Here is a 21,188-nt window from a genome sequence, read left to right as displayed (position 1 = left end):
AGTTTTAACTAGTATCCATCCCATTCTGAAGGTGCAGTCGAATAAGTCTAGCAGCTTGTCAAGGGAAGGGTGCCATCCTGCTGGCAAAGAGAAAACAACAGAACCAGTGTCTGAAAACTGGCTGAAGCACCAGGCATAACAGCATATGAACTGGGAAAATGAAGTTCAGCTGCAAGTCAGTAACTAGTGGTGACTGGGACTGGTTCTGAGGCTGACAGAGTTTAGCACCTTCATAAATGACCTTGAGCATGGCCTCAGCAGGTTTGTAGATGAAACAAAACTTGGAGTAGTGATTGATACACAAGGCAGTTGTGCCGACATTCAGAGGGATGCTGAGAGAAATGCTGGAGAAATGCTGGGCTAACAGGAACCTCCTGAAATTCAACAAGGAGAAATGGCACCTGAGGAAGAACAACGCCTTGCAGTGCAGGGGTAAAGGCTGACAATCTGTAAAGGGTCTTTCCAGAAAAGGACCTGGGTGTCCTGGTGGGTGCCAAGTTGGACATGAGCCATGGTCTTGCAGCAGAGAAGGACAACAGTGCCTTGTGCTGCGTTAAGCAATGCCAGCAAGTCAAAGGAGGGTGATCCTTCCTTTCAACTCAGCACCAGTGAGGGCACTTCTGGAATGCTGTGTCTGTTGCTGGACCCCCCAGGGAAAGAAAGATCTGGAGATTCTGGAAAGAGTGCAGCTAAATGGCCATGAAGACATTTAAGGGACTGGTGCCTCTTCTGTAAGAGGAGAGTCTGAGAGAGCTGGAACTGTTTACATCAATGTGTACAGATACCTGACCTGGGAGAGGACACAAGAAGATGCAGAGAGACTCTTTTCACTGGTGTCCAGTGACAGGACAAGAGTCAAGGTCACAAGTTGCAATGTAGGTAATTCCATTTGAACACATGAAAAATACCAAGAATAAACACTCTTTTTTTACTGTGAGTACAATCAAATACTAGAACAAGTTGACAGAAGAGGTTGTTGGGGGTCCCCATGCTTGGAGACAGTGAAAATTTGATGAGAAACCGCATGAACAACCTGCTGTAGTTTATCCTACTTTGAGCAGGGGTGAGTTTGGACAATATGATCTCCAGAGGCCCTTTATATCCTCAACAATGCTATGATTCTGTGAAGAAACTGACAAGGTTGATGCATACTGAAAACTCTTATCTTTACACTACTATTTCTTTTGTGGGTGGTGTAGCCAGGAATTACAGGATCACTTTGAAGAGAGCAATAAAATCATCTTTGAGCAACCAGACAGACAGAAAAGCTAAGTATGCCCATGAATGTTACACCCAATATTTTAATCTCTGATATTGATCTATCGGTTAGAGGGCATGCAAACAAAAAGAAAATTGGTTTCTTGTTTTGTTCTTCTTGTACAGGGTTTTGTTTACTAACAAAAAGCTGTAGGATACTGTGAGTAAACTGGACAGAGGGGTCTAGTTGATAGTGAATTCTTAATGCTTACTGTGATTCTGATTTGCCTGTAGTTGTACCTATAGGTATGGGGTAATCATTTCCATATAAGTGCAGAAATTATTGGAATGTTGGCCTAATTCACATATAGGTTCCAGGCAGCACAGTGATTTTTTGGAGGATAATGATAAGAAGGATAACTTCACATAATGATGCTATTTGGCTGGCAGTGGAAAGCCTGAAGGGCCAAATATTTGCCTTGCTGCCAGCTCCTCTAGTTCTGCATCCTGCTTGTTTCACTGAGCCTTTTATAACATCTTGATGACTGATTATAAACAGCACTATCTGTCTGTGCCCTGACGATTCTGGCACCCCTGTAATAGATATCAATCAGTCCTATGGCATTTAAAAGCATAGATCCTCAGAATCTGACTTAGCTCTGGCAAAACAATGTCCTCTTTTCCAGCAGACAAATATGTGTCTTAACCACGAATATGTGTACTTAACCACGAATCTGTCTTAGGAGCAAAGTGGTGCCATCAGTGTTAATGAACGGCATTGTTTCCTCCTTTGCTGCAGTGGGATTTAATGGGAAAGAGAGAAAGAGTGAAAATGCATACATCTTCCCCGGATGGATCATTCTTGTTGTCTGGCATTTCAGCCTGCAAAGAATGCTCCTTGCCATCAGCACAGCCCGAACAAAGGCAGCCAGGAGTACCTGGGAGGAGGCGGCCGCTGGCCGGGGCTGACAGCGGGCACGTACCGGGGACCAGGAATGCCGTGTACGTGTGGTACCCGAGGAGCCCAGCCCGGCCTTTTGAGCTCTGCTAACAGGAGCTGTGTGTCACCCACCGCATTCCAGCGTCTGCCCAGGCCCTGCCCTCATCCCTCCGAACAGCCTGTGCAGCAGGGCCTGGGTGTCCCTGAGCCTCAGCACCCCAAGGGCCGAGGTGCTGAGCTGTCCCAGCAGACAAAGGGCTGGGAGTGGTCGTGGTAGGTGACAAAGTCATGAGGATAAATCTGAAGTATTTGGAAATGCCATTGTATCAAGCAGCTTCAGCAACTTGAGCTGTCAAAGTACCGCTGAAGTGCAATAAGGACAGAGCCAGACAGACCCTTGGTTTTTATCTCCTGAAGCTGAAAATGCAGGAGCATCAGCAAGCACCACTGTGTATTAAATTAAAGGATGCTGCTTATAAATTGCATTGTAAGAGAAGAAGCAAAAAACCCCAGTTATGGCAATTAATGTTCCTAAGACATATGTGTGACCAAAAGCAGCCACAAAGTCCCCCAGTGGCTAGTTAGTGGCTGAAATGATTATTTTGCCTGCTATAAGCATTAATATGAAGAAGCTCTAAGCCAAGAGACTGTAGAGAATAAGGAAGGAGAAAAAAAAAGAAAAAAAAAAAAAAAAAAAAAAAAAAAGGAAAAAAAAAAAAAAAAGGATGGTGTGAGGGAGTCTACCTGGTCAGAATGAATGACCCTTTTCACTAAAGGTCAGATTTGTGAGTTTAAGGACAGGGATTAACAATCCCTCATCCAGTGACAAAGCACAAATGAGATTACTGTAAAAAAGCCTGAGAAACGCAGCTCCCTTATATTAGCCAGCTTTGCCTGGGAAAGGTGGCCTCCTGAGGTGGCCTCTGCTCAGAGGAGGGGGCTGAGAGGCCAGAGGAAATGACTTGTGACTACATTGAGTTCCTTTGTTAAAATATAGACTGTAGCCATCTGTTGTTTTGCCTCAACCTGCCCTCAGAGCTAGATCTTCCTCCCCAAAAATGATTTAGTTTGATTTTAAGCAATTTGTTCTACAGTAGAAGGATTGATAAGCACAAATCATCAATAGTCACTAAAATATCTGGGTTGTTTTAGACTCCTTACTACCCTCAGCACCCTTCCCCAGTTGTAAGGGGAGTGGTTACAGCTGGTGCCCTGTAAGGATTATATTTTTTCAGTGCAGGGTTTTCCCCTCAATTGTTATCCCAAATATCCTTGCATGCTAATAAGAAACATGTTTGTTTTGCAAAGAGTAATACATCAGAAAGTAATGGAAAATTCCTTTCAGCAGGACTGGGAAAATTTTCAGGCTCAACTATTCTCCCAGGTACTGATGGGCTTTCAATACCTTGAATGGCTGTACCTTGTATTTGTTAGCATCTGTCTTCAGTATTATCTGGCAATAGTGTTCAAAACCACTGGTTTTTCTCCCCCAAAATGAAGTAGGTTGTCATTTGGGCCCTAGAATTACAGCCCAAGGTTTGCCCAAATTTTCCTAATGTCTACGATAAGTTGACTACAGTGAGATTTAATAAGAACTGGAAGCTAAAGTGGCTTGGACCATGCTTCTTGCACTCTTTTGATAGTCACTTTGAAGTCTGATTGAAGGACAGAGCTTTGACAGCATTTTTATGTGTTTCAGAATTTAACTAGATATTAAAATGTATTTGGTCAATTTGTTCAAAGATAAGCATGATGAGTAAATAGTAACACTGAACACTTAATATTATTTCTTCTGTTTTCAATATGCACAAGAAAAGTAGCAAAGTGAAATAGTGATTTGTGGCCTTCCAGCATGAGGGGGCTTTTCTGCTTACTTGGTCCTTTGGTGTCCCAGTGTGTTTTATTGTACAAAGCCAGATATTGTTTGTCATGACTCGATATTGTTCTCACAATCCAATGCACAAAAACAGAGCATGATGCTCAGCCATTGTGTCTAATATTACAGCACAACATGAAAAACACTGCAAGTAAATAATTCCAAGCTGTACCAATGCTGTGTCTGCATTGTTTACTCTACAGTAAGTCCCCTCTGCTTGCAGCTCATGTCAGGGGCACAGAGTGCTGGCATGAGTCAACAGAAGATGCTCTGAAGGGCGTCATCAAAGGATGGGTGTACGATGAGAAGAGGAGGAGCCAGCAATAGAGGCCTGTCCTGAGCAAGCACAAGTAATCTGTTGGCTTTTTCAGCAAGGTGGCAGCTAAACAAAGCTCTAAAGGAGCTACAAGGAGATTAGAGAATGGGATCTGGGAACCAGTTTCTTCCCAGATACTGGCTCCATCTCTGAAACAAATCTAAGAAGTGAATTTAGAGGGTTTTTTTAAATTATTATTTTGGGTTTTGCCAGTTTCAGTACTTTCAAGTTGTGTTGATGATACTCTGTAAACCATGCATTCGTAAGGAGGGCAACATACTTGGCTGACCTAATACCATCACCAGAATTAGCTGGTTCCTAACGAGACACAGATCAAAACCTGCACATAAAAGTAAAAGAAAAGAGATTTTTGGAGCAGGAGTGGGAAGTATTTACCTCACTGACAGTTTGGGGGCACTCACCCATCATAGTCAGCGTTAAAGCACAAGGAGAGAAAACAAAGCCAGCCTGCAGAGCCCCAGGCTGTTGCTAGCTTTGCAAAGAGGGGTGCCTGTCAGCTGCACAGCGAGGCAGATGGCACTGAAGAATCTACTGCAGAGACGAAGGAAAAAGCTGTATTTTTAGTGCATAGTGAGCTGAACACGGGTGGTGCATCTGCCAGGGACAATCCTTCCCACCCTGGGGGATTTGCACAGGGCTACTCAGTAATTCCCAGCTCAGCATATTGAAAAGCAGCAATAACTGCCGCAGAGCCATTCTTCTCTTAACCCTGCTGTTCATTGTCACTTCAGATTTATTAGAAGCCTTTTTCCCCCTACGGTATTTAAAAATTAAACTGGGATTATCCTGTAATCCTCTGTCTGCCAAGAGAGAGTAGCACCTAATCCAGCAGCTATATCACAGTATTGCCAGTGCTAGTCCTGAAGGTCTGCAGCCGGTTCCTCCACTTCCCTGAACCCTTAGTGATCACTGAATGTGGAATAAACCCAGCGAGCACAGGGCTCCAAGATGCCCCTGAGAAAACAGGTCACGCCTAAAACCAACACACTACCCAGTTCTCCAGACAGCTCTCCTGGACACCAACAAAGTGCAGTGGTGGCCTGGAGTGCAGCCCTGCCACTCCTGACACTCTGCTGCACATGATTCCCCAGCCCAGCCCAGGCACCTCTGCGAGGCTCCCCCACCCCTGAGTGCCTCCAGAGGTACCACCAGTGTCCCCAGAAACAGGGAGTCTGGCAGCCATGCAGACAGCACACTTGTTTTTCTCCTTGATCAAAACAACTTCAAACAGAGGACTTCAGAGAGTCAAAAAGTCTAGCTAGCACATATGCTGTGCTGTGGGAGCCTTTGATTATCCAGCAGATATTTTTAGAGCCCTTTGTAAATGAGCTATGGCTCCATTTGTGTGGCGTATGGCGACAGCTCTGCCAGAAACAGCCTCTGGTCCCCTGTGCCACTGCAGAGCTGGGCCTGGCACTGCCCAGATATCTGCCTCTGCCCTCTGATTTAAACATCTTGGGGGCCACCTGTTTAAACCCACCCTTGTGCTCGGTTGCCTGTACTTTTCCTTCTGCCTCAGGAGAGTAAGATAGGGAAGATGGAACCCAGGAAGTTCTGCAACCCGCTCTTGGCATCATAGGCTCCACACCTCCTGCTTCCAGGAAGAAACACCTCCAGTTTTTTTGCTAAATGAAATTTCTAGCACCAGCTGCTAACAACAGTCAGCTCCATGGAGCATATCCAGGACACCAGCAGAGCTGAGGAAGTGCGTGGCAGGCTTTAATGCTATGACAACCATCGCTGAGGAATTTTTCAATTTCCTTTTCACTCGTATTGACATGAGAATCACTGGTCCTAAAAGTGAAGGGTACCTTTAGCCCTAGATCAGATGAATTTTGTGCAAGCTTCCATTCCTGATGAAAGCTCAGATAGTGCACTTTGCTTGAAGGGATCTTGCTTTTAAGTCCTTGGTTTGAAGTTACCAGCAAGGAGGCCGATCACTGCCAAGGGTGACTAGCTAGAGTCCACAGCACGAAATTGCCTGTAGGAAATACAATGCAGCAATGCATTTCACAAGCAGTTCTGACTCATTACACATGGTTGAGCTGCTGAAAGTGAAGTATTGTCCTGCCTTCATGCTGTCAATTGACTAGCAAAGGCAAAAGCCCTAGAGATAAGGTTTTCACTGCTGACTGACAGGTGCCCAGGAAACCCAACCGAAGCTAAGCCCCAACAACCACCAGGATTTTGCTGGGCTTGCTTACTGTTAAAAAATAAGCAATTTTAAATCACTACAGTGAAAGCTGCCAGAAAATGACGAACTGTGTGTAATATGTGTTCTGCTCAATGAAGTGGACTTTGAGGAAGTCACTAAAACAACCTTTCCTATTAGACCTATTGGATGACTAATTTGGGGCTATTTTCACTTCTCAGCCAAGAAACTGCCACTCACTTCCAGCCCCAGTGGCTACTCTCCATTAAAATTTGGAGGCACTCGCACTGAACCCAAAATTTCTGCACAGCCCTTCACCTGTGGGGACGGATGGGTCTACATGTACACTCCCCCTTGGGCCAACTGGAAAACCAGGATTCCTTCAGACAGGATTAAAAAGCCTGTTCTGTTGATGCTTCCATGCCTACATACTGAAGCTCAGCAATACTGACAGCATCAACACTCACAGTATGCAGTGCCACACCCAGGATCCACACCCTCAGCTGCACAGCCTGCTCCTTCTTTTCTGCTTCCCTCCACTGCCACATGGACACATTTACAGCTGAGCAAGCACCTTTTTGTGCTGGAATGGCTTTGTTTGCTGCACATGTTTCTCTCCAGCTATAGCTGCCACCCAGCGATGGACTAAACCTTTGCAAGGTTGTCCCTGCTTACACTGCCATGCATACCTGAGCCTCGGTGAAGGAAGGATGATTCATAGTCCCTGCGGTGCCTTTGCTGGAGGTGTATCCACAGCAGCAGCCAGACTCAGCCCATGGAGGCAATGTTTTCAGCTGTTTGCACAGCAAACACAACACACAGCCCGGGGCTAATCCATGGACATGTACTTATTTCAGACATTGGCTCTCTTGCCCACAATGATTTAGCAGATATAATACCCTCCATGTACAAAAATATTCTTAATACATTGAACTGTTTTAAAAGTTGCACATTTAAGCAACTGTGAGCCCAGTGCCAAAAAAAAAAGTCCAAAGTCAGCCCTCTCTTTTACAGACAGAAAAAGCCCAGCTTCCCCTGGATTTAGAGCACTTAGAGCCCAAGAAAAGTCTCCCCATCCTTCAAACCAAACCAGGCACATATGTACAGCTTTGTCAATCCACATTACAAACCTAGCCCATCACAGCAAAGCTAAAGGTAATGCCACTGTACCTGACTAGAAAGGGTGTGCAGAGCCTCAAGGGCACCCACTCTGCATCCCTACCCAAAAATAGCATGTGCTGATGTAGCTGCCAGTGCTGACCCAGAGCAGCCCTGGGCTGCTGGGAGGTGCCAGCTCCTAGTCTGCCTGCTGCAGCCTTGGCACAGCACTGGGATAACCCAGCCCATGGGGAAACAAGGCAGCTCCATCACAGGACATGCTGGACCTGCTCGCCAAGGTGAGGACTTCAAGGGGCTGCAGTGGCACTCAGCATGTGAGGAGCCAGTCACTCAGGAGGAGAACTACCAGCACCTCAGGGGGATGCAGCTGACCCTTCTGGATTAATCAGCACTGGATCTGCTCTTTATAGTCCTAGGCTGAGGGAAATGGGAGTGCATCAGCTTAGATGCCCTTCGTCTGGCAAAATGACATTAACCTCCAAGAACAATTTAAAGAATTAGCAACCCAACTAGATAAATTTAAATGGTTTTTTTATTAACAATCATTTTACATTACAAGGATAATATGACAAAAGGAAAGTTCTTGTGTACATACCATGATATATCAACATAGCTCTATTCGTATCCAGTGTCCTAGGTCCTTTCACACAGGTACTATAAAGCATAGTCTGTAAAGTAATAACATTTTAATGTCTCCAAAAGAGTGATATTAACATATTAATACATATATAGTAATAGACGTCTAGATATTTTTCTCTCATTTCATATGTGTGTGTGTGTGTGTGTGTGGTGGGTGAGTGGGTGGGTGAGAGGTCACTTGAAACAGTTCAGCAGGGCTGTGCTTGGATGTGGATAAGGAGAGGTTTGGGACAAAACCTCGTTTTCTGGAAGTAGAAATGCATTTTTGCTAACTGTCAGGTGAGTCTATGAGGATGCCATGACTGGCAGAAAACTCCGTAGCCCTCCTGTAGCATTTGGGACATTACAGCATATGAGACGTGGTTCCCGCGTAGCCCAGCGAGCTTATTCGACAAGAGGTGCAGTGCACGGGAGCCCCTCGCCGGGCGGCAGCACCGCCAGCAGGGCGGGTGGGAGGCGAGGCCGCGGGCTGGGCTGGCGCGGGTGTCAGTGGCTTCGGAAGGAGGGGGCTGGAGCGAGAAAACTGTCTCTGAGGTTTGTGAGGAACAGGTGCTGAGAGCTCCCCACCGCTGAGGGGCTGCGGCAGAGCGGGGAGCCGCCGCCGGGCAGGGGCGGCTGAGGTGGATTACCAGTTGTGTGGAGGAGAGAGGTCTGGGAGAGGGCACTGAGGTGCGTGACAGGGCTTGGGGACAGCTTGCACAGCGTCTGCTCATGCAAAACCAGTGTAATGATCCATTCGGATGTCGGAATTACAACTCACCCTCCTCCCGACCAAAGCCAACAAATAAAACAAACGGCAAGGAGTGCAGTGGTTGCCGGGCCTGGCGCGGAGCTGCAAAGGCAAACCTCCATGCTCTCCCTCCAACCCTTGTGGGGAAGCAGCTCGCTTACTCACCACCTGCTGCCAGACTGGCCAGAGGCACCTCTCTGGTTCTCTCAGGTGTCAGCCAAAGGCTTCAGAATGCAGCAGGGCCAGCGTCCTATGAATGGCTGTGTGAAGGGAGGGACGGAGGGATGAGACAGTCGCCCATCCCACAGGCATCAGCAGATACTCAGGGAGGGCTGATCCACCCCCATCCCAGCACGGAAATGCTGGTCATGGGAAAGCAGCTGTCTCTTTGCACGAGCAGGGTAAGAGAGTTGCACCCTTTGGTGCTTCAGCCTGGCAAGGTCCGAACGCTGTGTGCTAGGGCCCAAAGGCACACGGGCAACACTGACCATGTCTTCCATACAATCACATCATTCCCTTTCCTCCAGAAAGCCTTCCTGGGCCCCTGGCCAGGCAGGTTGCTCACGGGCTGAGGAGCGGCTGTGAGACCTGAGCGAGTGGAGTGGCTCCTGTAGCAGAACAGTGGCCAGCCTGACCCAAAAGAGCTGAGTGTGCCTTTCCAACTGGGACCGCGCACTCTCATCCCTATCGCTCTGACTTCACGGTTCCTTCCCGTTTGCACTGTTCCAGCTCCATACACTATCCCTGCCAGCTCCAACTGCATGGCCGTAACCCTTTCTCTGCTGAAAACTGCCTTGGCTCTCCTGCTGCCTTTATCCCAGTGCCACGGCTGTGTCACTGACCGATGCCCACAAGTGCACCCATGCTCTCACTGATGCCACATGAGCACTGGCCAGTGCAGGGTCTCCCTGGCAGTGTGCTAGCAACTGCTGAGGAATGCCAGACGGAACTGCAAAAAGCCACGTTTCCACAGCACCAGTGCCCGCAGCTGCCAACCGCATCCATGCAGAGAGACAAAAGTGCATATGGGGGTGGATATGTGTCTGTCCAAGTGTGAACACACAGGCTCTCAGCAAGAGCCTTTCTTGGGAGAAGGACACTCAAGCATTTTCCTCTACCAAGACATTCCATTATTAAACAAACCTTATTTATCACCTGGTTAACATGCCAGCAAGGAAACTCCTTGCCCTAAACACAGCCAAGCCCCTCTCCATAGAGTGCTATACATGTAAATGTAGGCCTCAGTGTATGGCTAAAACCATCCCAAAGTCCAAAGTCTTCAGTGTTACGTGCCTTGTGCTAGAACACAGGCCCAGCCTTACACAAGGGTGGTTGAGTCTATCTCTATATTATATCTTTATATCTATCGAAAACATAGAAATATATAAATATATAGGATTTCATTTATAGATATATAAGCACGTGATTTTAATCTTTTGTACTGTGTGTATATGTACTGGGATGTGCGTATATACAATATATAGACCATATGCATATGTACTGTATACATACACTAGCTTACATGCACACACATCATACATGTCTCCAAGGGAGACAGGAATTGCATAGGCATTACTGCATTGGATACAATGGCTGGGGGATTAACGTACCATTTCTCTGCTTTTAAGACCTCTTTTAACAGGGGTGAAAGGGGAATCTGCAAAAGCAGAGGCTGTTGCTGCTTATTTGCAAGCCAGCTGTCTAGGCACTGGTCAAACAAACAGCAATCCTCATGAGCTAAGAAAGGAGGGGGACTCCAAAGACCCCGCGGGCCATCTGGTTGAGTTTGTGCTGTGAGAAAGAGATGGACCGAGCCTGAATGATGTCTGAACAGTCATACCAGCAAAAGCGTCACCAGTACGGGGGACATGGCTGCAGTTGGCTCAAGACCCAAGGCAGACACCACATGAGGACCCTGCCCACCGTGTCGCCTTGCAGCCCCCGTGACTTCCGTGTGCTTTTGCTGGTATGGGAAGAGCTTTGGTTTCTTGTGAGGGTTATCCCTGCTGAGGTCAGTCTCGTGGCTGCAGGGCCCGGACCCCTGTGGACACGGGTGAGCCCTGCAGAAGGACATGTCTAAATGTGCTTCACAGATTTCTGCTTCACAGCAGGGTAAAAGAGGCAAGGAGCCTGAGCAAAAAGTGGGGAAGGGAAATTGGCAACCAAAAATCCCATGGGCTAGAAATACAAACCCAAGGGTTTGGAGAAGTGTGCATTATTCACAGTCAGATGCCATAGCTAAGATGCAGGGGAAGGAGACAATAAAGAGCTCATTCAAGAAAAACTGAATCCTCTGTCTCTGTAGCCTAACCAGTTCAAGACGCTGTGAGCAACACATTCAAAACAGCTCCTCTCGCTCTCTCAGCACAGCAGGAAAGGCATTGATTAAACCTGATGCAGGGCAAACTTGGAGCCATGGAGGCCTCCCTCATCACCCTGCTAAGCCCTCCCCATGCCTGCTGCTGCCTCCTGGCCTCACTGCCACCAGGCTGGGCTCAGACAAACAGGGCACAGAGATGTACCTGCTTCTGGGAAAGGCTTGGGAGCCCTGGGAAGCCAGGGGTGCTTTGCATTGATATTCCTCCCTCCTCCCTATCTTGTCTATGCTGGTAGTCATGTTTCCATCCACAGACTATCCATGAAAGTAAGAGCTACAGATCTGAGATAGGCAGGTTAACCTGGAGAGAAAGCTTGCAAAGCACCTGCATTACCCTAGGACAAAGGCCAGGTTTATTTTCTGGTGTGCAGGTAACAGGGAATTGTGTTGGAGGAGCTGGGATGGGCTGGGCTGAGCCAGCTGCTCTATGAAGCTCTTGTCTATGCTCAACACCAATCTAAGGGGTCTTTGACCTTTCCCATCAAGGATATCCACAACATCCAGTGGCAGGGAATCACTGTTTGCAAGCAAAGTTATTTGCTAAAGGAACAAGTGCTCTGCCTGTGTCAGCTGGCTGCCAGAGAATATCACCACGTGCTGCACATTTCACTGCACCATTAGAAATAAAAGCTGCCAGTGAAAGGTGTCACTGATGAAAGCAGGATTTGCAAGTGAGCCAAAGGGAAGGAGTGACAAATTGAAAGAATAATTTCTGAACAGGCCACTGGTAACTCTCAGCTTGCCATTTCCTCCCCGGTAGCAAAAGTTAGGAGTTGTAAACAGGCCTCTTGGGCTGCTCAACACAAGCCCTGGGGGAGCATTCCTCTCTCCAAAGGTCTTTGGAGACTGTCTCCAAATGTTCCTTCCCTCCATGTGGGCCAGGCACTTTGATGGGCCTCTGTGCGAAGGAGCTTTTGCTGCTGCAAACAGAAAGGCAGGTGATTTTTCCTCTCCACCCATGAAGAGCTCTGGAGTTCTACTGATGCTATGATCTATGTTCACCTTACCCATCTCCAGTCAGAAACTAATGGAGCAGCAGTTTTTCTATCTTTTTTATCTTTTTACATCTCAAGTTTTAAAAAGGAAGGGAGCCTGCCACCTCCCTGGCAGGCAGCAGCTCCAGAGCTTTGTGGCAGCACCCTGAGCAGAGCCAATTCAAACCATGCCCGGAGAGCTACGAGCACCTTGTGTGGAGAGGTCCCTACTTTATGGTCAGGCAAACAACCACCCAAGGCTGTACAGCTAGCAGGGGGTTTCCAGTTTAATTTTCGCTCCTCTGGATGAATGGATCAACTTGATCATACAATTTGTAAGAAAATACAGGAAAACATGAAAACAAAGCCATTTTTCATGCTTCCTAGGTGTGTCACATCAATGCCCCTGTGCTGCAACTGCAGTGATGCCCTGACCTAGCTTGTGACATTTCCATGAGGACCACAAGGAGGAGCACCCAGCGCCTGCACCCCTGGCGGCAGTTTGGCAGCAGCTGGGTGGCCCTGGCGCAGGTGCCCTCTCCTGCCCGAGCCAGCCTCAGGCTGCACGTGCTGTCAGAGGTAAGGCAAGGGGTGAGTGCTACAGAGGGTGCTGACCAGCCCTCACTGCTACATTCACAGGCTCCACTCTGTTCCGCTCGGACCACCTGACTGGAAGGCCCTGTTTTACAGTGAAGGGGCAGTGTCAGGACACAAGGACAGGCCACCACTCGTGCTTTGGGTGGGCTCAATCCCTCCTCAATCCCACAGGGACAGAGGCAAGCACTTCCAAAACCCTGACAAACATCAGTCTAGCTGCTCCTGTGTGGTCTGAAAGTTGAACTAGTCCATAGTGGCTTGGCTGCACACCTCTGCCAGTGCTGGCTGTGAAGTTCTGCTGAAGGCAAAGGGGTTAGCAGGAGGTGAGTGAGACCTAGGTAGAAGTGTGTGTTTTCCTGGGGAAGACAGTGCGTGAACCCTGGCAGTGAAAGTGACTCAGAGAGAGATCAGTTCCAAACATGCTACATCTCCATTGAAAACAAACAAAAAAGTTTAAAAAATAAAATAATATTATATATATATATATATATATATTTATATAAATGAAAAGCTATTAACTAGCAGCAACGTTTCTAGAGATATCTTAGCACCAAGACCAAGGGCAGGGGGGTAACAGGAGAAAGGAAAGGTTCAGTGTTGCTGATACCACCATCATGTTTCCAAACAACACAGCTTGGCACAAAGCTCATCCCTCTGGGAAGTGAGAACATGTTGGCCTGGACACCTTTTGGACAACTTGTCTCACTCCCACGATGGTCTGGTCAGGTTGGTGCTGTCCATTCCACATCAGCAGGGCAAGGCACTAGCATCTGTGGAGTTTTTGCACCTTTTTTGTTTGTGTGGTTTTTTTGGTTGGTTGGGGGTTTTTTGTGGTTTTTTTTTTCCTCTTTTCTAACCTGAAGTGATATTGTGTGGATGGAGCTTGTTTACTTTAAAAGAATAAAACAAAGAAGAGCCCCAAGCCCACAAAACAATCTCTTTGTGATGGAAGGTGCAAGTCCCCCATTCACATTTCAGATGGACTCCACATTCCTTCAAGAAAGGAAGAAATAACTTGCAGGAAGAAACAGAGCATCCCTTCTTCCTGCTATCATCAGTCTGCTGTGCTGTGGAACATGTTACCTTGGTCACAAGAGAGTAAGTGAACCTTTGTAGGACATCACACATTAATATAATCCAAGATAATCTTGCATTGATAGCTCCTGCCACCAAACTGCAGCAGGTTTTTCTTTCAGTCATTCCAAACAAAACAAAACAAAACAAAACAAAAGCCCCACAACAATCTAGGATTATAAAGACATGGTATAAATAATGTAAATTAGATTATAATTTTTTAAGCCTTTGAATCTCCGCCCAGAGGTGGGTCTCGACTCATTGGCTGTCTAGCTTCCACAGCAGCCCTGGTTTTGAATGAATAGTTGTATATATATATATTTATCTCATACAATATAAAAATATAAATGCAAAAATTTCCCCCTGCCTTCTCTATTTTGCTATTTTATAGTCTGCACATGACATCATGTTATAACATATGTATGATAGACTTATACTATGGTTATCATAAAAGGAGCTGAAAGCCAAGTATTACTCTACAGCCCAAAGGTAGGGAGAACTGAGAAAGGGTCATCACAGTATAGTGGAGGCATTTGTTTCTAAATCATAATAAAAACCCAAAATAATGCCCCCAGCCCTCCTCTCCTGTCAGTAATTTTTTGAGTGAAGAAAGCTTCCACTCCACTGAAGAGAACTGGGTGGAGCTGGGGGCAACAAAACACACGGGATGCTCTGTCAGAAATCAGAAATCTGATGGTTGCCAACAAAAGGCTCAAATGGCTCAATAACTGGGCTGAACAATGGAAAGAGAGGCAGAGATTGAAACTGAGGGGAAAACAAACAAACAAACAAACAATCAACCAAACAATCAACCCCAAAATGAAACTAAACAAAACAAAAAACAACAGAGCAAACTGACAACACACATACAAAGGAAACCGCTGGAAGGATGAGGCTGACAAAGACCCGTTGTCTAGCTTATAGGTTGTTAGGTTTGAACATGTAGAGTATGGCCCCAGCACATGCTTCTAAAGAATGAAATGTTGCCACCTACATTGCAGCTGCCATGGTTGGAGACACCAGTAAATGTCTAAACATTGTCTCAATCTTTGAAATTCTGCTTAGCTTCTATCAGACGCACATCGTCTTAAATTTTCAGTGTGGGTTTTTCCTTAATATAGATAATATATATATTTTATATAATATATCAAAGTTTAGAGTATAGATTAAAAAAATTATCTGATCTGAGGCATTCCTTCCTAAATATCAGGGTAAAACTCAGAGCCATGGTCCATGCTCTGCAACATCGGCTTCTGGTCAAGAGATGACATCCTGCTCAGCATTTCGGCCGAGAGCGCGTAACTATTGCCTGACTTCTCCTCGAACCAGCTATCGAGTGCCCTTTTGCAATCGAAGTTGGCAATGGGTGGCCCGTTAACAGCAATCGTCAACAGGTCACTGAGCTGCTCCAGCGTGAGCCGAGAGCGGTTGTTCTTGCGCACTCTCTGCAGCGCGGTGCGCCCCTTCTCACAGCAGGCCGAAGAGGTGGGAAGGACTTTGAGGATCTGAACTATTTTATTTAGGAGGGGAAATCTCTGTTTGTATTTACAAATGTGACTGAGCAAGTCTTTAAAACCATTTTTGGTATAATAATCCACCTTGAGTTCTCGCCACTCCATCAGCAGACTCCCTCGGGTGTCCATCCCCTCTCGGCAAACCTCTCTGGAAAATGATGGGACTGTCTCCAGGTGTTCAAATATTTGTACCATATCCTCCTTCCCATAGCTCATGAGCTCATCAGTGCTTCTGGGCCAAGCTGCAAGGTCAAATACCTGACAGGCCTTCACAAATGTCCGGCTGCGGGAATCGAACCTTTGGGCTAGGATCACCTGGGTCTTCTGGCAGATCTTTTCTCTGATCGACTGGAATTTGGCTTCAGCCACCCGTAGATTTTTCACAGCAATGCCATTAAAGCTTTCACGGAAGTTTTCCTCAAACTCCTGCAAGTACTCCCCAGGGGAGTCTGCTAGCCGGCTGATCTCCTGGATGGCCTCCTCTATTTTATCATCCACCTGTGACACAAGAAGGTACTCCCCTTGGAAGACGTAGGCAAGGCGTGAAAGCACAGCAATCACATCCAGCAGGAAGTAGATGAGTTTAATCGACTGGTAGTCCATCAGGAACTGCAGGAGGGCCAAGGCAATGGCAGAAGCGTCTGCCCTTTGGGTCTGGCCACTGACATCTTTGAGATGGGCTACAACCTCAAGGTAATCCTTGATGAGAGCGTTGAGCACGTTCTGCTCCCCAATGATCCACTTCACTGCTCGAATGTCCCCCAGGAACTCGGTCTCCTCACACAGAGTGGCAGCAGTGACCCTTAACTCACACATGAGTCGGGGAGAATAACGATAGAAACTGAGCAGTTGCTTCAAATTGTTTTCTAGCTCCTCCAGACATGGTAGCTCCTTCCCACTAATTGCATCCAAAATTTCCAGGTGGGGCCTATGCACCATAAAGGGAAGGCAGAGGAGCCAGGGCAAGGTCTTTCTGATTGTCATGAATAAGTTGGCTCTCAGGCTGGCGGTAATGTTAGCACCATCAACTCCCAAGCCGATAGTTGGCTTTTCATCCTGCAGTCGTATTCCCAGGCTGGAAAAAGCCCGGTCTAATGCTTGAAGGTAACTGTCTGTTGTAGAAAAGCCGAGCTCCTGAAGAGACAGGAATTCAGTTGCTGGAGGCCCATCACTGCTGGTGTACTGCACATAGACTGCAACTGTATCTGCAAGCAAGTCATCGCTCTGCCCATCCAGAATGATGCTGAGGAAGGGAGACTGCCGGATGCGCTCAACCAGGTCCTCTCTGAGTGCCCGGGCGATATGGTGAATTAAGATCTGGCAGTCTCCTTCATTCATGTACTGATCCACCACCTTGAGTTCACACTTTCTCAGTAGTTCTGCCAGAGGCCGAAAGTCGTAGTAGGGCCTGCCCTCCAGGGCCAGGTGGTAGGCTGTATTGAAGAGCAGGGTCATATTTCGGCACATCTCTTCTGTCTTCTCTGGGTGCATCCTGAGCTTGTAAAGCTGCAGGCACTTCTTGTGGAGGTTGCTCTGGCTGTGAAGCTTTATCGTGTGTATCTTGAACTGCTTAGAGCCAATGATGAAGGCTGAAGTCCGAGAAGATTGCACTGTGTACTGCCTACAGACATGGCACCACATCTCATTCAGTGTCGGGGAGTACCGCAGAAACCAAAACTTTTTAAGCCACTCTTGCTTGAACCGCCGTATCCTCCGGCCCGTCGCAGAAGACATCTTAGAAGGCTCATCTGTAGCAGCAATCATGTCATTGGAAACTGATTCATCAGCAGAATCCACCTCTTGGTCATCGTCCTCCATGATGGTGGGAACTGAGATGATGCTTTCTGAAGCTGTAACAAAAAAGGAAAAAAGGAAAAAAATATGGTATTTACAAAGTTGCTGAGCTAGAGAAGCATCCTACTGGTGAGAGTAAGAGCACTGCCCAAAGAGCTGGCCATAACCTCTCTTCTCCTGCCCACAATACATTATAAATAGAATTTGAATCATGACTTTGAAAGGAAAAGAAATCAATATTTCTGCATAAGAACTTTGTCTCCAGCATGCCACAATGAACAGCAAAAAAGGACACTACATCCTGACCACTTGAACAATACACTGTGTGACCCAAATATTCCTTTTACTGAAGGCTCCTGGCTTCCTGACAGCATGTTCCTGGAGGAAATGAAATGTGTCTTCAGAAAGCCACACGTGGTTGTGTTAAGGCAGTGGAGGAAACAAAGAGAGATTTCCAACAAGGGACACAGCAGGACATAATTTCATACACAAAGAGAGCACATTTCAGCATTACCACAGAGTCATTCATACTTTCTTGTAGCATGTAAGGCATTGTGGAAGGTCTTCCGCTGAAAGAGAATGCATCAAAAATACAGCAAACAAACTGTCTGCAATGGAATGTCTTTTTTATTGGCAGTGCATTATCAATTACAATGGCAACAAATAGAGCAAATTGTCATACAGAGTCTTTCCCAAACAGTGTTTTCCACTGTATCCACAGCATCAGCTCCTGGCCCACCCAGTCACAAAACCTGACAAAGAACCTTCCATGGAACCACAGGTTCACCTGAATACTCAGAGCAAAATGCTTTAGATGGGTACACAGCACACAGGCATCTCACTACTCTCCTTAGGCAGGGTTTGGAGAATGCTCTAACTCGGCAAGGCTTACCTGTGGGGTCTGAGAACTCTTGGAGCTCGGGTACCTGGGGTGGTAACACGGGTGCCTCGGGTAACTTCCCAGATCTCAGCATGTCTAACTCAGCCTGCAGCTCCCGGATTTTCTTCTTCAGCCGGATGCAGTTGGGGCAGAAGGATGTGGTGGGGATCTCATGGGAGTTGCCTTGTGCAGAGGCCAGTGACAGCTCAGTTGGGCTGTCTGCTTTAAGTGACAGGGGCTCTTCTTCCTCATCTTCAAGGATGCTCATGTCCTTGGCTGAGATGAAAGAGGAACTGTGAGGGACCCTCCATTCGCTCTCCCTCTGGTTTCTGCTGAGGGTCAGGGAGCCATGCTGCATGGCACTGCCACACTGCTCAAAGATGTCTTCAGCCTGGTATTTAGATGCTCTTCTGAGAGAAAGTGGTGTACTTGATGCTAACTGATTCTCTTCAAACTTGGCAGACTCCAAAGAAGCCTCCAGGACATCTTTGAAGATGAGGTCAATTTTTTTTTTCTTTGTTTGGGGGTGGAATTCCCCCTCGTCACAGCTGCGCTTGTAGGGGCTCTTCCCCTGCTTTAAGGTAGTGAATTGGAGTGCTCCCCTTGCATCCTCTTGATTTTCTACATTCTTTTCTGAGTTTTCATTCTTTAACATTTTGTCTCCTAGAATGGAAAATGAGGGGTGGGGATTATCACTGGGAACGGAGCAACATCCCTCAATTTAAAACTCAAACAAAAAAGAACAAAAAGGCAGACTGAATCCCTGCAGGTCTGCATATTATGCTACAAGCCAGGGAACTGACACAACTCAGTGGAAACCGAGGCTTGCAAGAGGAGAAGCCCCGCTAATGGGCATGTCTGCAAAAACAGAGACAGTCCTGGGTAACCACAGCAGAGTAGAACCCACACACTTCAAAGAGAAGAGAAACTACAGGCAGCTTGTTTAGCCTAAAGGTATAACCAACCTGCGTTGGAAGAGGACTATGAGGTGAATGACTGATCTATACCCAGAGCCTAAGTCCTGTTTTGGCTGGCTGGAAGTCCTGTGCCTGTTTTGACTTGGTAAAAGGTATCAAGCGTACAGCAGTGCAGAGAGAGATTTACACCATTTCATGACAACCCCAGTGTCTGTGCACGCCATGGCACAAAGTTTGCAAGCCTCTTTACTCTTGTTCAGTTTGGAGGCTGCTCCAGAAATGCAAAGGTAAAGGAGTAAAAACAACTTGCACACTTAAAACCTAAGGTACACATTGTCAACTGAGCTACAATGGGTGAATGCCCTCCAAGAATGGGACGTCTAGCTTGTCCTGGTGGAGTTTGAGAGCATGGCCATTCAGTAATTGAAAAAAAATATTAAAAGTAACCTCATATAAATTATTAATTGCTTAAAATAAAGGGAATAGCCAGATTTCCTTACCTGGAAATTCAAAAGACGATAGGTTTGGCTCAATTTCCATCACTCTTCTATCTTGTAAATAACTTCAAGCATTGATGGCTTCCCAAACAAGACGCTGCTTTATGCTGATTTTTGGTTTTGTTTGCTTAAAGTGTATTCATGCTTTCATAAGAGTTATGGAGCAAAAGCTACCATTCCCTCTCTAAGGAGAGCAATGCTAAGAATGCAGAAAAGATGCATGACTTGAAACAGTTAGAGTAAGGCACTGTAAAAAGGGCTGGCCTGAATGGATGGGATTTTGCACTGGGTTTGGATGCTGGCTAGGAAACCCAGACACTTCTTTAGTGAATCCATAACAACAGATCTCATTTTCAACACACTGATGAGAATTTCTATGGACAAAGCTTTGACTCTCTCTCTTAGTATTTCCCCTGTTATGGACCACAGCAACTACTGTGAGAGGTAGTGATTTAGAGAACCGGTTCTTCTTTCTTGGTGATTTTTACCCCCAACCAGCCGACTGCTTCAGCCCTATGGAAAAGCTAGAAATCACAAGATGATCCCTCATATTATTGGTCTCAAATCCAATGATGAGGCAGCTCAGAAACCATCAGCAGAAACAAAACCCATGAACCATGTTATTTTCCTGCGAGTTCGTAAAGTGTGCCACTTCCTTTGACAAACACATCTGCAGGGATTTGAAATCTTTTAAATAGAAAGACTCAGCAGATTTTTGTGCTGCTTTCTGACCATTTCCCAGTGCCCTCCCAGTTGAAGCTTTGATGTCTCTCACAAGTCTAGCAATGGCCCAGGTGATGCTCCGTTTTAACATCTCTGTGCCCCTTTTGTGAAGGCAGGCTGAGACCAGCTTGCAGCAGGATGAGCTCACCAAGATGTCAGGGGGTTTCTGGAATGGTCTCTGTAGCCACATGAGTTTCTACCTGAGGATGCATTAGGCTGTGGCAGATTCTGGAGAGTCCTGAGGCAGATCTTCACCACACTCGTAGCACAGAGCAGGCTGTGAGTTACTGTTTCAGCTCCCACAAACCATGAAACCGTGACAATCAAGGACTAAAGGCATGCTTGCATGGCAGGGCAATAGCTCGTAGCCTTGGTGCCCCTGTAGAGCAGCTGCTCCAAGGGCACAGACTGTCTCTTGCTGCACTTTCAGAAAGGACTAAGCCATCTGGATGACTGTGCATGTTACTGCAGCAAAATCACTGCAGCCTAATCACTCACTGGTACCTAATCACTCACTGGTGTTCATTGACATAAAAAAGCAAATTCATACCAATGTTAATTCAGAATTGGGAATTGCCCAAGTACAGCCACCAAGATATAACACTGCAAGTGCATAACAACCTTAAGGTGATAGAGATAACCAGCTTTTTCAGGACATCTTGTCCACCCCATGACTGAAGAGGAGACACCTTTTACCAAGTCAAGGCAGCAACAGCAGCTGTGTAATAATATACTCAGGAATCATAATTACAAATTATATTTAGTGTGGCTGCCCCTCTGAGTCCCTGCCATTCTGCATCTAGCCTGGAAAGAAATGTTCCTAATTAACTTCAGGTATCAGCCCTGTACAG

General features: G+C 46.6%; 1 protein-coding gene across 4 annotated transcripts in view; it reads right to left on the bottom strand.

Annotated features, from left to right (window-relative positions):
• Window positions 1–13,783: 13,783 nt before the first annotated feature.
• Window positions 13,784–21,188, bottom strand: part of PRDM11 (PR/SET domain 11) — a 43,108-nt gene continuing 35,703 nt past the window's right edge. For 2 of the 4 annotated variants that reach the window (XM_041412934.1, XM_041412849.1), the window contains exons 7-8: window positions 18,213–18,863; window positions 13,784–17,376 (exon numbers count right to left, since the gene is read on the bottom strand). In XM_041412934.1, coding sequence (XP_041268868.1) covers window positions 15,212–17,376; window positions 18,213–18,863 — 2,816 coding nt within the window. In that variant the 3' untranslated portion in view covers window positions 13,784–15,211. Of the gene's footprint in view, window positions 17,377–18,212; window positions 18,864–19,617; window positions 19,991–21,188 lie in introns of those variants that run through there. The other 2 variants (XM_041413087.1, XM_041413010.1) reach the window with 2 other exon arrangements.

Source organism: Onychostruthus taczanowskii, unplaced genomic scaffold, assembly GCF_017590055.1.
Source record: "Onychostruthus taczanowskii isolate IOZ18803 unplaced genomic scaffold, ASM1759005v1 scaffold1, whole genome shotgun sequence".
NCBI lineage: Eukaryota > Metazoa > Chordata > Aves > Passeriformes > Passeridae > Onychostruthus > Onychostruthus taczanowskii.
The sequence above is the reverse complement of the archived record's forward strand: the minus strand, read 5'-3'. Positions and strand labels throughout refer to the sequence as shown.